Consider the following 15,419-nt stretch of genomic DNA (forward strand, 5'->3'; position numbering starts at 1 on the left):
ATTCTCCTGGAAACACACACACACACACACACACACACACACACACTTGTAAAGAGCTAATCTATAATGAATGTGGCCTCTCATTAAGCGAGAAGCATTTTACTCTCATATGCTTCTGAATAGGTTTTCAATGAATGTGTGTGTGTGTGTTGTGTGGTGTGTGGTGGTACAGGCTAGTTTGTTCGTGCACTTCCTGGTAAGTGGTCAGAGCAAAAAGGCGGAGGCGTCACATTGAAGCATGAAATGATTCAGACCACACACACACACACCTGAACTGGCTTTGCAGCTGAACTGGTAAAAATCACCGTTTGTTTTCACTGGTGGTGTTGTGGTGTGGGTTGTGGATGTGTGTGTGTGTTTCTAATGATGATGATTGTACAATCCTCCATTACAAGAAATAATTAGCTGAAATAAAACAGGTTGGGAGGGAACAACAGTTTGCTTATTAAGTGTTTACATGAGTTTCTGGAGCAGATGTTAGTGTATTGACTTAAAGCTCCTCTGAGGACTCACTGTGTGAATCTTTGAGCTCTAACAAACGTTGAATGTTTTTCCTTCGTCATAAAACGTTTGCAAAGAAGATTTTGTGTTACCCTGCTATGTTTAAATCCATGTTTATTTGTTCTCAGTCTTTTATGTTTCTTTGCGAGTTACCTCAATCGACACATATAAAGATTAACGACATGAGAGCTCCCTAATACTGAAGCCAACCCTCTCTATCTCCCCTGGTGGCTGACTGCAGTATAGACCCTCTCTATCATCAGCAGTTTGGTTTTAATGAGTTATTTGAAGATATAAAAAGGGGGTTTCACTTCATGATTAGCAGCTGAGACTCTGTCTCCAAAGTCACCAGAGCAAGATGGCAGCAGCCGTATTTGGAAAAGTTTGGCTTCATATTTCTTTACAGTGACAGGAAGTTGAGACATCCATCTTTTATATGTCAATGTTTACCTCCTACTGTGAAAAATTAGGAAAACACAGGAAAACACAACATACGTGAATAATATATTCCAGTAATGTGACACACTGGAGCTTTAATGAACAGCTCGTTTGGAAGAGTCGGTGCAACCAGAGCGACTGAGAACAATCAACAGGATCAGGTGTTGGATGTAGATTTTAGTGGATTTGACAACATTTTTTTGCTCAGGAGGAGAAAGTGCTGACTGCTGCATCAGTGTCAATATCTACAGTTTGTTTTGACAGAGGACGACCTCAAACACACACACACACACGTCTCTGTGGGGTTTGTGTGGTCGATAAAGTGAAGGTGTGTGTATGTGTGTTTGATGTCAGCGTTTATTCTGAGGAAAGACGAGTTCACCTTTTTCTCTGCAGCAAACATGTCCTGAATAACATTTAAGACATGGAAATATAACAGGAGCAGCTCTCACACAGACCTCAGATCAACTCAATGCTCTGTCAGCCAGCTGAAGTAGCTCTCACACAGACCTCAGATTAGCTCTGTGGACTGTCGGCCAGGATTATGGTGCTTTTATTCTGAAAATCCTCTCAAAGCTCAGTCACTGAGGCATCAGTTGAATAAAACAACAGTGTGAGAAGAGTATGTTTTCGTTAGAAACAATAAATCATTTGTTTTGGTATGAATAAAAGTTAATTTCCCCAACTATGAAAGACAAATCATTTCTTGACTTAGGCTTTTCAGATAAATTGACCTCTGAATTGAAAATAGACTGACTGAGAGTTCTGCTATAAATTCACCGCCAAATTTCAATGTTAAAAAAGCCTCTCAGCCTGTACGTATGTGTCTAACCTCTAAATGTGTTCTCAGCCCTCCTTCAGCTGTCTGTGACCACTGAAATTAAATATAATTAACCTCCAGTCCCCTTAGGACGGATGTGAGAATAGAAATGTTCAGGGTGGACAGACAGACAGACAGAAAGTTAAACACACATTGAGAGGAACGGACACTGCCGCAGTAACGAAGCAGGTTTAACAGCTCGGACGCCGTTTGAGGGCGACAAATATTAATGAGGGAAGGTGAACAGAGACGACTGTTTGACTTTTTGTCTTTGGACTGATGAAGCTATTGTCCTACCTAATTCAGATTTATTTTTAGTCAAATTTAAGTCCTGTGGAAAAGTTTTTGATAAAACGTAAAACTTTTCTTTTTAGAAAAGTCGTTTTTTATGTAGTTTTAGTTGCGTTTACGTCCTATACTAAACTATATAAAGGTTGCATTCAATATTCTTTATACAAGGTAAAATACTGTAGTTATTAAAGAGTGCAAGGTGCGCTAGAACAGTGGTTCCCAACCGGGGGGTGGGCACCCCCTTGAGGGGTCGCTGAAGCTTCACAGAGAGGCCTTCTTATTCTCTCAACCTGTCTGAAGTAAACCCAGAGGTTTTTGACAGTTGTCATTAATGAAAAGAAACACTGATGGTGATCCACTAGAACGTTCATCTGTTTGTCCAATACCAGATTTAAATATTTTATTAATCTAATGATTAAATGATCTTAATTGAACATTTGTGGTAATTTTTGTGGACCTCTCAAGTTGATCATTTCAGTTGAACAATATTTTCTCTTCTATATCTGTTGTGTTAAATTGTTGGTAATTCCAACTGATCACTTCCTGCAGTTTCACATTAAAAGCTTTGTAAAGGCCAATCACACAAATGTGAAAGCATATTACTCCGACTCTTTTTCAGTGGATCAGTTTTAAATGTTCAGAACATCCAATATCTTTCTCTTCTGTTGAATAAAAGGAATCACTCATCCTCTGCCAGTCGACTGGTTTTGGGAGAAGATACGTGGGTTTCATTTCATGCTCAGTTCCCCCGTGAAAAAACAGGAAAATATTTGTGATCAGATGTATTGTGGGTTTAGTGGTTTTTGGGATCCCCATTAGTTGTTGCCTTGGCAACACCAACACACTGGAATAAATGCACAAAAATACAGTATTATCCAAGGTGGTGATACGTTGGTATCTGTCAAAGATACGGTCGGTATGCAGAACATACAGACTGGATCTTTGACACAATTTATTTTCATATGATGGACAGATCTGGAAAGAGATCCATAAACCTGAACACCATTAGATCTTTTCAGATACAGGTCCTTTTTGTCCAGTGACAACTCTTCCTGGAGTCCATATTCAAATAAGATGTGTGTATTTACAGTTCATACAATAAACATACAACATAACATCAAAATCAATTAGAACAAATTGATTTGATTGATTTTATTAGCATTTATTCCTGGGGTCCACAAAGACAACAAAACCTGATAATAGAAAGGACACACCAAATATTGAAATCAGAAAAATCATGACAGCTAGCTAGTCTTATTGTCAAACATACAGACAAATAATATTAACTGTTTGTCGACTGTGGCAGTGTTATTGACTTTGAATCTAGCAAGAATAACATTAGCTCTCTGGCTCGTAGCGTAACGTTAGCTGTAGCTTGTAAATATTTGGCTAGTTTTATGGCCCATTAGTCTTTCAGTGGCTGATTTTTATGATAGTTTTAAGAATTATAACATAGCAAACACAGCCCACTGGCAGATTTCTTTGCTCAACAGAACAATATTAAATTATATTTAAGAATATTTGACTTGTTTCTAGAAGGGCTGTTTTTGCAGTGTACTCATAATCCGAAGATCTTCTATTTGTGAAAGATGTCTTTGAGTGGACAGATACGTTTGTTTACATTGTTGTTCTCATTTAAATCAGGGTTAATGTTGATCACAGGGTCCTCATAAAGGCATGAACACCATTGTGTGTTAATGAGCACGTAAACACACACTCATCCTCCTTGATGAAGGACGCAGTCACATGACACAACACACACACACACCTGTACTCTGAGTGTGTGTCTGATTTTGTATGCTTGACTGTGACACACACACGCACACACTGAGACAAGGTCGCAGCCTCTGATTGGCTGTCTCTAGCTGTGACTCTGGGTTTGAAGGTTTGTAGGAGGAGGCGAGGTGATCAGTCACTGACACAAACTTTAACGTCACCTTGCTGCTGCAACCTCCTCCGGGGGTCCCCTCAGGACCAAAAACCACTGATTTAAACCTGATCAGAGTAAAGTTATGATTTCTGTAACTGGTGGAACAACGTAAAAAAAATAAATATTAACATGAACATTTTCTGCATTTTTCTTTTGAAAAGCAAATTTAAAAACCCAAAAGAGAACCGGTGCTCTTCGTCCCCGCTGTCTGAATAAAGTTTTCTGTAAGAGGATTTTAATTTGACCTGATGGAGTCAGAAATCCAAAAACTCTCCTCCACCTCAACATGTGAACACAGAGCATGCTGGGAAACGCAGGGACGGCCATCAGAGAGAATATGAGGCAGAGTGAGATAATAATGAATGAGGGGCTTTTAAAAGTAGGTCGGAGACACCGGTTTATTTTAATATCATTCTGGACTCTGTATCTGCAGTTATGTGCTGAGGAGGTGGTGAGGAGGAGATTAAGGAAGTGATGAAGGAGGTGATGAAGGACTCTTGATGATCAGAGTTGTTCTACAGACCTCTGGCTCCTCCGTGTGGACGCTGCCTGAACTGCAGCTCCACTCTTCAGACCGACGCTGACAAAACGCTGCGTCAGCTCCATTTTTTGCTGATCGTCTGCATTTTTTATTGAAAACGTGGAGTTTGTGTCAACAGCAGGAAACTTATTATTCATAAATATATTCACAGTTCATCTGCAAAATTGCACATTGGGAAGGAAAATGTTGAGTGAAGATTAGACTCTTTAATAAACTCTAAATACAGCTTTACGTTCCCACAGCCACATTCATTACATTATTTACAATCATTATTATTCAGTTAGAAAGAGGAAAAAAAGGAAAATGAAGATATAAGAATGAAAACAAAATACCAGATTATAACAAAAATAAAGTGTTTATATAATTAAATAAGAAGAAAATAAAGACGTTTATTACATCATATACATTAAAATACTTAAAAATAATGGGTTTATTTCCTCTTGTACAATTTATTAAATCAATTTAAGGACGCAACTATTGATTATTTTCATCATCAATTAGTCTGATGACTCAGATTTTTTAACAATCTGTCCAGTAACTGTTTTATTGTAAATCACTTCAGTTATTCATCAACTGACCAACCAATCCATTAATTAACTAATAATTTCAGCAGTAAACAAAGAATGCATCAGGAGAGGATGACGATCATTTTCCAACAGAGACAAGACACAGGATGAGCTGTGAGTTTGTAAAATTAGTTTTAAAAACCAGTAAATGTCGTATTTGAACAGTAAATGTCATATTCTGGTGCGAGCTGCTGAGAGTTTTGGTGTTGGAAGTTAAAACCGTCTAAAAGCTAAAAACAGACGTCCTGCAGGCGGCTGTTTTTTGCATTATCCTGTTTAAATCGATGACCACTGTTTGTGAGCGAGTGCTGTCCTGTACTGTCAAGAAAAACTCCTGGAAAATCTCCTGGAAAACAGCATAGCCGAGTTGAAAGGGTTGCATCCCGTCTAACCTCCCTCTGTCTCTCTCTCTCTGTCAGATATGGTGACATGGTACCAAAGACCATCATGGGGAAGATCTTTGGCTCCGTCTGCTCTCTAAGCGGCGTGCTGGTCATTGCCCTGCCGGTTCCCGTCATCGTCTCCAACTTCAGCCGAATCTACCACCAGAGCCAGAGAGCCGAGAAGAGACGAGCGCAGAAGGTGAAGTTAAACTTCAACTCTGGAGTGACATCTAACGGTTAAAACTCAATGAAGTTCAGTTGCATCGGCACAGAAGGAGGTGAAACCTGAGGTTGATCATCTACAGTTAAACAGTGCTGTAAAATATCTCCTCTTTATCAGGTGGAAGAAACATTTCTAAGGAGACAAAAGAGGCACAAACACAGTATTATGTCTAATCACAGCTGATTTTTTATTGTAATCCTCAGAGAACAGAGAGAGGAAACTGTGTCCAGAGTTTTACTTCCTCCCAACATCAACAAATGAGTTTTGAGAGACTTTTGTTTATCCCGCAGGGAGAGCAACACAAGTTGAATCATTTCTCTGTCTGCTGCTCTGAATACCACAACAGTTATCATAATCTGACTTAATATGTCATGAATATGAGATCCACACCTCGTTATTGACAAGAAAATATCTCATATTTATGGATATGAGATCCATATCTCACAGTAATGACAAAAGAGATGATTACAAAATCTATGATTTATCATCACGCAAGATATTATGGCAGCACTTTATATTAAAGTACACATATTAACCATTTACTTGCTTATGAGCATGCATATTAGTAGCATATTGGCTCTTTAGGGTTGTACAATTTTCAATGATTATGGTTTATTAACTTATTTAACCTTTTAGCTGAAAATTTACAGATACAAGGATACAAATAATTTCAAGATATTCTCAAGAAATTATGTCACAATAAGAAAAACCAGTGTAGACACTTGAGGACCATTTCTACTGCAGAGTTATTGGTCTGGTGGAATAAAGCACAATAAGGCATTAATGCGTGCTTTATAAGTCATTATGTGAAAACCACAAAATAAATCTTTCAAGAACAGCAGATCTCACACTCAAAGAACCCGATTGGACGGGCTGAACTGACGTTTGTATGTGTTCACAAACAGAAAACCAGGCTTGCTAGAATTCACGTGGTGAAGAGCGGAGGGGCTAACGCTTATTTGCAGTACAAACAAAGCCGGCTGCTGATTGACCTCGATGAGGAGGTAACCACGGAGATGCAGTCATCGTCGGGTGGTGCTGGTGTTTTTTATCCTTTTGATTTCTTTCATGTTTTCGTTGTTCTTGTCGAGCTGCTAGCGAACACGCTGCAGTCTGCTGCATGCTGGATGCTCGATGTGACCCGGAGGGGGGGGGGGTTGGTTGTTTACCTCCTCATACTACTTTTTCTTTGTTTTAATCTGTTTTTATTATCACGTCTTTGTTTCTCAGTGTGTTTCCATTCATCCTTCTATCCGGTTCAGCAGTAACATTAATCCACCGGACCTAGTTGATCATAAAACTTCTGGAACTTTACAATGCACAACAAAAACAATAATAATTTTCGCATTTTGTTATGAATTTCTGACATTAAATGAAACACTTTCTCGCAAAAGTCTCAATACAATACCCATGAGTTTATACTAGGGGTGTACATCAGATGTAGATAATGGGCTATGATATGATTCATTAATGATGCGTTTATGGAACAATTCGGTGCGATGTAATCTGATTTAATTTACCCATTTCCATTTATAAGCACATCAAATAAAATCAGATATCAGTTTGTTTTCCGTTTTTTGTTATAAATGGTTGTCAGGAAACAGCTTCTTTCTTGATTTTCTCATTAAAGAATGAAAATCTGTTCAGTGACCATAGTGACATAAATTTCTGATACTTTGGTTCTGCGTCCCGGCTCAGTATCAGTGATCATGGTTGGAGGGCCTCAGGCGGGCTGACTGTATTTGTTTGTTCTTATTTTTTAGTCTTATCAAAACAGTGAACTCTGCTAATGTGGCTTTAAAACTGATTGTGGGCCAACAGAAAATGTTACTGTTGAACTGTTGGCATCCTTAACGTCTTTATTTAAAATTTTCTTGATTCGTCTTCAGCTTTGCTCTTACACTGACACTGCACATAGAGAACCACCCTGCGTTAATCCGTCTCTAACTCACCTGTGCATGCCGTAGTGCTCAGGTGTCGGGCATCTAACCAACAGGAAACCAATGTCTATAAAGATTCCCGATCTCCACATCTCAGCTTCTTTCTTTGTCTGTGTTTTCTTTGGATTCATGTGTATTTTTATTTGATCTCCCATGTGGCTTGGCTGCTGACTAACTGGCCTGCGCTGCTCATAACATCATCACTACACGTTTTGGGTTCCATCGGCGTGTGGAGGAATGAGATCCGTCTGGGCTGCATGTCAATCAGCCAACCATGCGGCATGCAAAGGGGCGGAATCAATGCGATGCAGAGGAGATGGTGGACGACAAACTCTGACTTTCTCAGGAGTAGTCTGAGTTTTTGAGAAAATAGCTTGTTTTATGTCTTACCCAGATTCAAATGAAGATTGAGTATTAATAGTCTGGGACATATTGAGACTAAGGTAGGTGCTAAGCTAGGCTAGCAGTCAGAGCTTATTCCTGGTGACTCTAGGTCTGCAAGCCATTGGAAGCACTTAGAGACCCCAGGAGTGAGATGCATCACCTCCTTTAGAGTCCCTCCGAGGCCCCCAGGAGGAAGATGTATTACTTTCTTTAGGGAACCCCAGGATTGAATTGTGTCACTCCCTTCACGGCCCTCACAATATGTGGTTCATCACTTCTATAGGGTCCCCATTAGTGAGGTGCATCACTTACTTTAGAGTCCTTACGAGAACCTTGAGGAAGAAGATTTATTACTTCCTTTGGGGTCACCAGGGAGGTTTGTGACTTCCTTTACAGTCCATGGGATTAAGGTGTGTCACTTTTTTAGGTTCCCCAGGTGTGAGGTGCATCACTTCCTTTACAGACCTAGGTACATAGGATTTTAGGAACATCTGTCCCTTTAGACACACTAAAGGTGGTTAGTCAGGGCTGGCTTTCTGATTCTGGGAAGGATAGGTAACATGCATACTTCTTAAAATATCAGAGTGTTCCTTTGGCAGTACCTGAGCTCTTTGCCCCATGATGATCACAGAGTCTTCAGTCCCTCTGTCCGTCCAACTGCGTCACATTCAGTCTGAACCCCTGACTATTATGAGTACGGTGGCTCTCTTGGATCAAATGAGACTCAAGTCAAAATAAACAAGCAGAAACACAAACACATTTAGAGAAGCAGTGATAAAGTTGCTGAACGGCTGCAGTCGGTGGCCTGAGTTTGAACCAGTGAGCGATCCGTCACTTTCTAACTCCAGGAGGGTATTGTGGGTGAATAAAATTAGACAGATGAAATATTCTTACAGTGATTCTAAAAGAAGGTGGTTGGAACTGTCTATGTGTGTCACAGTGGGACCGGTGCTGTGGTTCTGGCTGGGTGGAGGCGTGTTCAATGATGGGCTCACTGTGTGTGATTTGTGTTTGTGCCCTAAAGGCGTCCAAGGAAGCCGGACAAGCGCTGGTGTGTAAGGCCAACCCCGGCTTTGAGGTGCATCATCATCACCTTCTGCACTGTCTGGAGAAGACCACGGTGAGAACACACACAGACACAAAAAAGTATAACATGATCAAATAAAGTTATAAGTTGTTCGTTAGCCTGATTTTTATACAGATAACATTGCTACTGGTTTAAATAAACAATCTGATGGTATTTACCATCTTTGTCGAGCAAAAGTTTTGTGCAAAAGGAATTAAAGGCCTGTTCCAAATAAAGGCAGGTTGAGTTCAGTGACTGAAACAAGTAAAAGTCATAGCTATTAAAGCTGTTCATTACCTCAAGAGGAGCATTACGCACCCCTGGCATTGTGTATCTGCTTGCACCATATGACATGCAAGGACACAGACGACTCAGTCATTAAAAAGAAAGAAAGAAATTTGAGAAACCTGAATGCAACCTGAGCCTGAGGATTTACGCAACATGAAGAGAACTTAAGATGAACAGTTTCTCTACACCTCCAAACCATACCTACATATTTAACTACAATCCAGTTCTGAATGACCTCCAGAAACTGGATGCAATCACTGTTTAACAATCATAGTGAACCATGATACAATCCTAACCGTAACCTTTGTGATCCGTTGCACCTCTAAATTACGGGTGCATTAACTCACCAAGTATAGACTTTTCTGATAAAAAAAATCTATATAAGTTGTTTATACTCTTTTTATACTTCCAATACTAGTCTCTATACTCAACTGTTATCACTTCTGATTAGAAACTTTTGTGTGTGTGTGTGTCCTATTTGGTGCTACCACTAGGAGTTGCCAAAGTCAGAAATGTTCAAATCCCGCAAACAGTGCCTTTAATACCTTTCCTCTAACATCCTGATGTTGTATCTGCCTCAGAACCACGAGTTTGTGGACGAGAAAACATACGAAGCGAGCTACAGGGACGTGACTCTGGTGAATCAGGTGTCCCGGTCTTCCTCCACCTCCTCCTCTTCCTCACCGCACGGCCTTAGCTCCTGCTGCAGCCGCAGGAAGAGGAAGACCTTCAACGTCCCCAACTCCAACATGTCTGTGGGTCTGCAGGGCAGCATCCAGGAACTGAGCACCATCCAGATCAGAGACAGACCGTTCAAAAACAGGTAGGAAACAGCTTATAAGGGTTTCTGTGGTCCTTGAGAAGGTACCAGAGGTCCTTGAGGATGTTTTAGAGATCCTTATAAAGGTTGTAGAGCTCTCAAAGACATTTCAGGGGAGACAAAGGACATTACTAATCTAGTATAAGTCATTAGGGAGGTATAAGAGGCAAATAAGGTGGTTCTGGCGATCCTTAAAGAGGTCCAAAAGGAGGTTTCAGAGGTTCTTCAGAAAGTTCCAAAGATGTTTTGGGAGGTTAAGAGCTCATTGTAAAGATCGTAAAAGTCTTTAAGACATTCTAGGGATCCTTTAGGAAGTTGCAAAGGCCCATAAGGAGGTGTTACAGGATTTTGAGGAGATTGTAGATCCCCTTTTGAAGGTTGTAAAGACCTTAAAGAAGTTCGGAAGTTTTCTGAGAACTTAAGGAGTTTTCAAGCATCATTGAGTTTGCAGACGTTCTTAACAGAGCTTGTTGAAAAAGTTCTAGGAATGCTTGAATATGTCCAAGGGATGCTTAAAGAGGCTTCAGGTGAACCCATTCCCTTGAAGAGATTTTATGTTTTAGAGAACACAGAGGAGGCTACACAGGAACAAGGAGATCCCTGTAAAGGTTGGAGATGTCTTGATGTCTCAACGGGGTACCACTGGTCATTAAGATGATTGCAGAGGTCTTTAAGGAGGCATTACATGCTGATAGGAAGGTTCTAATGATCCTTATGTATGTTGTAGGAATCCTTAAAGAGATTCCATGGGTCCCTGTACAGGTACCAAAACTCGTAAAGAGATTATTGGCACACTTAAGAAGTTCCAGAGGTGCTTGAGTTGGTACCATAGGCCATTGAGGACGTTTTAGAGTAAAAGGTGTTGAAGATGTTCTGACAAGGTTCCAAAGGTGTCTGAGAAGGTTATAGAGGTTTTTAAGGAGGTATTAAGTGTGGTTATGAAGGTTCAACTGATCTTTAGGCTAGGTCCCAGAAATCCCTGAAGAGAGTTAGGTGGTAAGACAGTATGAAACATTACTGTTTACCTTGAGCCCAAGTTTAGAATGATGGTTAAACTGTTGACCTGAACTATGATTGACACCTGACAGCCAATCAAAGAGGACATTTTTAGGCTATGATATAAAGTAAATAATAATGGCTTTATATATTGTTTACAGTGCTCAATAGCTGCTTTTGAATGTAATTTATATAATCTAATGCATTTTTAGAGGAGACCTGAGGAGGAGACATTCTGCTTTAACTGGACGCAAACACATAAATGTATGTTATAAACAGTAAAACTCTGAGCCAAACACTCACAGACTCACTGTATATAAACACATGGCACCAAAGATCATGTAACTGTGTATTCCCATGTAGAGTCAGAGAACAGGAATCCAGAATATGTCCAGCTGTGGGAGACTGTGGGAGGTCTGGGAGCTCTGGGAACTTTCTCCTAAATATGGACAGCTGGGAACTCCTCTCTATTACAGCCTCCTCCTGTATCACTGCTGAAGCTCTGCTCCTCTTCCTACCCTCAATCCACAGGATAACGCTTGGTTAAAATCCAAAGTCCACAGAAACTCCTCTGTATCTCATATTTATCAACCTAATGCTTTTATGTTAACACTTGTACTCCATTACATCTCAGAGGGTAATATTGCACTTACTTACTACATTTATCAGATAGCCTTACAGATTTTTACACACAAACATATTAAGACTTTATAAAATTTGATGTTTTGTTGAAAAATGAAACTACCCAACAGTTTATTTAAATACAGCTGGAACCATCAGTCCATTAATCAATTAGTCCATTGATAGAAAATCAATAGTTGAAGTCTTTTTGGTTTCCCTTTGAATGATTTAAATAATTTGAATGTATTTGTAATAATACTGAGGTTTGAACTGTTCTTGGTTGGAATAAAGCATTCAATGGATTGTAATCATTACGCGTTAATTTCAGGGTGTGCACAACCAACGGTCCAAACAGTAAACTAACAAACTGAACTAATAATGACTTACGTAAATGTGAATTAATCAACCAATAATATCACAATTTAAGATCAATCAATCTTGAAACTTCCAGGAAACACGTAAACATACAGAAGCAAAAAGCTCTCTGGTTTCTGTTTAATGTGGACTTGTTTTGGGGGATTCAGTCCTACCTGAAGACCTCTGTTGGTCAAACTGAGATTTTAAGTTCCTTTGTTCTGTAAAGTAGACTCATCTTTTGATGTGTTGAGTCTCAACCACTCCTCTGTGTCCTCTCTGCAGTCGTTCCAGTCGATCCAGTCTGAACGCCAAATTTGAGGAGACGGTTCCTCTGAATTGCGACCAGTCGTACATCACCGCCGCCGTCATCAGCATGCCCACTCCACCCGGCACCACCCCTGAAGGCGACGACTCAACCAGCTCCACCAACTACTCCCAGGCCAACATCGTCCGGGTCTCCGCTCTGTAGATGATAACATCCTCCTTCAAACGCGGAAACACAACCCACCCAGCAGGAAGACGACGGGGGGGTCAGGGATTAGGGGTCGGGGGTTGACAGCCCCAGAACCACAACAGACTCAGATGGTGGGGATTTTGGATCATGTCCACGGTGGAAGTGACGGGTTAACCTGAATATTTCAAACCTCTGGTGGAGGAAAATGATAAAATATACACTTAAACTCAGCTGAACCCACATTGGATTGTAACTTTTCTTTGGTCTCGTAGGAAGGATTTTTATTCCAGCAGTCTGAGAAGAGATGACGGTAGAGCTTTGGCTGATGACTCATCTCTATCTGAGAGAAATTAAAAATCATCACCACTGCTATTTTTCCAATTCTGTATGTCTTTAAAATTGATGTCTCAAAACCAGAGAAAGCTGATGCTGATGTAGATTTCTTTACTTGGAATGCAGTTTAAAGGAAATGTCGGACATTTTGGGAACCATCTTACCAGAGTCAGATGAGAAAATAGCAATCAGTTTTTCAAACGTATTCAGTCTAGCTTAGCACAAAGAATGAGAGTGGTGGGAAACTGCTAGCCTAGCTCAATCAACCTTCCAACAAGTCTGTCTGATCTACAAGTAGTTTGTTGTTAGCTAACAAGCTAGTAATCAGACCATCCGAGAGTCTGTCTCCCGCCTCGATTCACTGATTTCAAAGGGAATCTGACCTGGTTGCAGACATTAATAATAACTAAATATAAATAGCCAACCTTCTCATCATGGCTTTGTTTTATACATTTATAACATTAAATAAAATGATCTCCAACCTCTGAAGGAGTTGAGCTAACGGTCTTCGAGTGCCAACAGCCCATCTCATTTTCTACTTGTGTGAATTAAACAAGATAAAATACGTAAAGTAAGATAGTTTTGAAGTTATTGGAAGGTTTTTTCTCTCTTAACATTATCTTTCACTCAGCTAGGCTAGCAGTTTACCTATCCTCTCACTTGTCTCTGGGTACATTAGCCCTGATTCAGACTGGACGTACTTTGTACCACGGTCCTGGACAGTTTTCTCAGATACAACCTTGATCAATATAATATTCATGATGAAAAGAATAGTGAGAATACGAACTTGTTTCCCGATTATCAGTCGGTGTCTTAAAACATAGAGTTGGAAGTGAGAACGTCCCATTAATGATTCTTACACTATGCAAACCTTTAATCCAGCAGCAGGTTGCGTTTGTGAACGTATTTGATCGACAGTCTGCGATAATCTCACCCGGACCGAAAGCTATGACGAAATCCAAGATTTCGTCAGTTTCTGCGAGCAGCTACTGAGGTTTATAATACATGGGAAGATTTATTTTATATTTAATTCATTTGACTATTTTTAAGCCAAAGAAAATTATTTTAAAGATATAATTAATAAGTAGATTGTTATTCCTGGCGGTGCGGTGAAGGCTTTCGAAGAAAATATAATCTAACGGCAAACTTAATAAATAAAATATGCAATTTTTAAAAAATGTTTTAGAGGGAACTATTTTTTATGTTTTATTATTTTGTTTATTTTTGTTATACTTTATTTTATTTCAATTTATATCTAATTTATTTTTTGTATTCATTATAATTTTGCTATTTATTGTTATTTATTTACTTGTATGTATTCGTATTTGTATTTACAAATTTTTTATTGGACCTCAGTAAGATCCTACAGCCCAGAATATGTGACCACATCGCGCAGTGGCGTAAGAAGCGTTGAGGTCTCCAAGCATGTTGAGTTCTGGATCAGGGCTAATTGACTAACATACGTTTTTCCCAAAATGAGGAGCTTTTCCTTTAATCCGTTGATTTGGCGGAGGAGGTTTTATATTTGCAGCTCTGACGTTGAGGAAAGCATGTTCAATATCTGTGTGAGTGAGTGCATGGGTCGGTGTGTTTCCAGGTGTGTCGGGACGTTCCTCTGCATGCAGATCCGACCAGGCACGTCCCCGACTACGCTGTTCGTCAGTTTCCACCTGTACGAGCGGTCCGGGGTCCGGTCCTGACTCTGTATATATTGTTTTTTTAACCTGATCTTTCTGTCAGAGCTGACTGCCTTCCTCTCTGCTGTACAGAAACATCTGAACCGCCATCATGAAAAATGTTGATGTCAATTTGTGATAAGAAACTGTTTTTTGTCTTTGCACCTGAGCTTTTATCTTCGTCGTCTTTGCTTGCAGATTTATTTAATGCACATGCTGCCTAATGTTTTTCTTTCTTAACATACTTTAAGCAGGGTTAAAGTTGTTGTCGGCGGACTTTTTTTACAACAGCACAAGTCAATAGAACTGATTTCAGGGAGATTCGAGGATGTTTCGGGAACATCGTGCTGCACTGACAGCTGCCGTCACAATTTAAACTATTATAACTTATATTACTGTAACAAGAACCCCTAAAACATCAAATGTCCTGAAGTCAACCTTTTTACACCCATTTAGCCCCATAAAATCAAGATGTGCGCTGTTAGCGGCTTCTTAGTTTTAGATTTTATAAGCTGTAAAATATAAAATGAGCAGCTTGAAAGAGAATTGACACCCTGAATTATTTTAATATTTGTTTGCAAGCACTGCGTCCTTTTGATGATCAAAAAGAGTCTGTTGGCCAATAAATTATATGTATATTATTATTATTATTAGCTGCCTGTGCACGTCATTTTCTAGCCCGAATGTTGTAACTAGGACTCATCATGTGTCTGACCATTATTTAAAATCCCCAATAATCCGAAAAATGTCCAATTTGTCTGATAGCACATTGTACTGAAAACAAACGGCCA

General features: G+C 39.7%; 1 protein-coding gene across 1 annotated transcript in view; it reads left to right on the plus strand.

Annotated features, from left to right (window-relative positions):
- LOC118341875 (potassium voltage-gated channel subfamily D member 2-like) overlaps nucleotides 1-12,634 on the plus strand; it is a 54,889-nt gene extending 42,255 nt beyond the window's left edge. The window contains exons 4-8 of the mRNA XM_035680281.1: nucleotides 5,507-5,669; nucleotides 6,599-6,697; nucleotides 9,042-9,137; nucleotides 9,953-10,194; nucleotides 12,457-12,634. Coding sequence (XP_035536174.1) covers nucleotides 5,507-5,669; nucleotides 6,599-6,697; nucleotides 9,042-9,137; nucleotides 9,953-10,194; nucleotides 12,457-12,634 — 778 coding nt within the window. The remainder of the gene's footprint in view (nucleotides 1-5,506; nucleotides 5,670-6,598; nucleotides 6,698-9,041; nucleotides 9,138-9,952; nucleotides 10,195-12,456) is intronic.
- Nucleotides 12,635-15,419: the final 2,785 nt, after the last annotated feature.

Source organism: Morone saxatilis, unplaced genomic scaffold, assembly GCF_004916995.1.
Source record: "Morone saxatilis isolate NCDOM2014 unplaced genomic scaffold, NCSU_SB_2.0 Contig10, whole genome shotgun sequence".
In the NCBI taxonomy this organism is placed as follows: Eukaryota; Metazoa; Chordata; class Actinopteri; family Moronidae; genus Morone; species Morone saxatilis.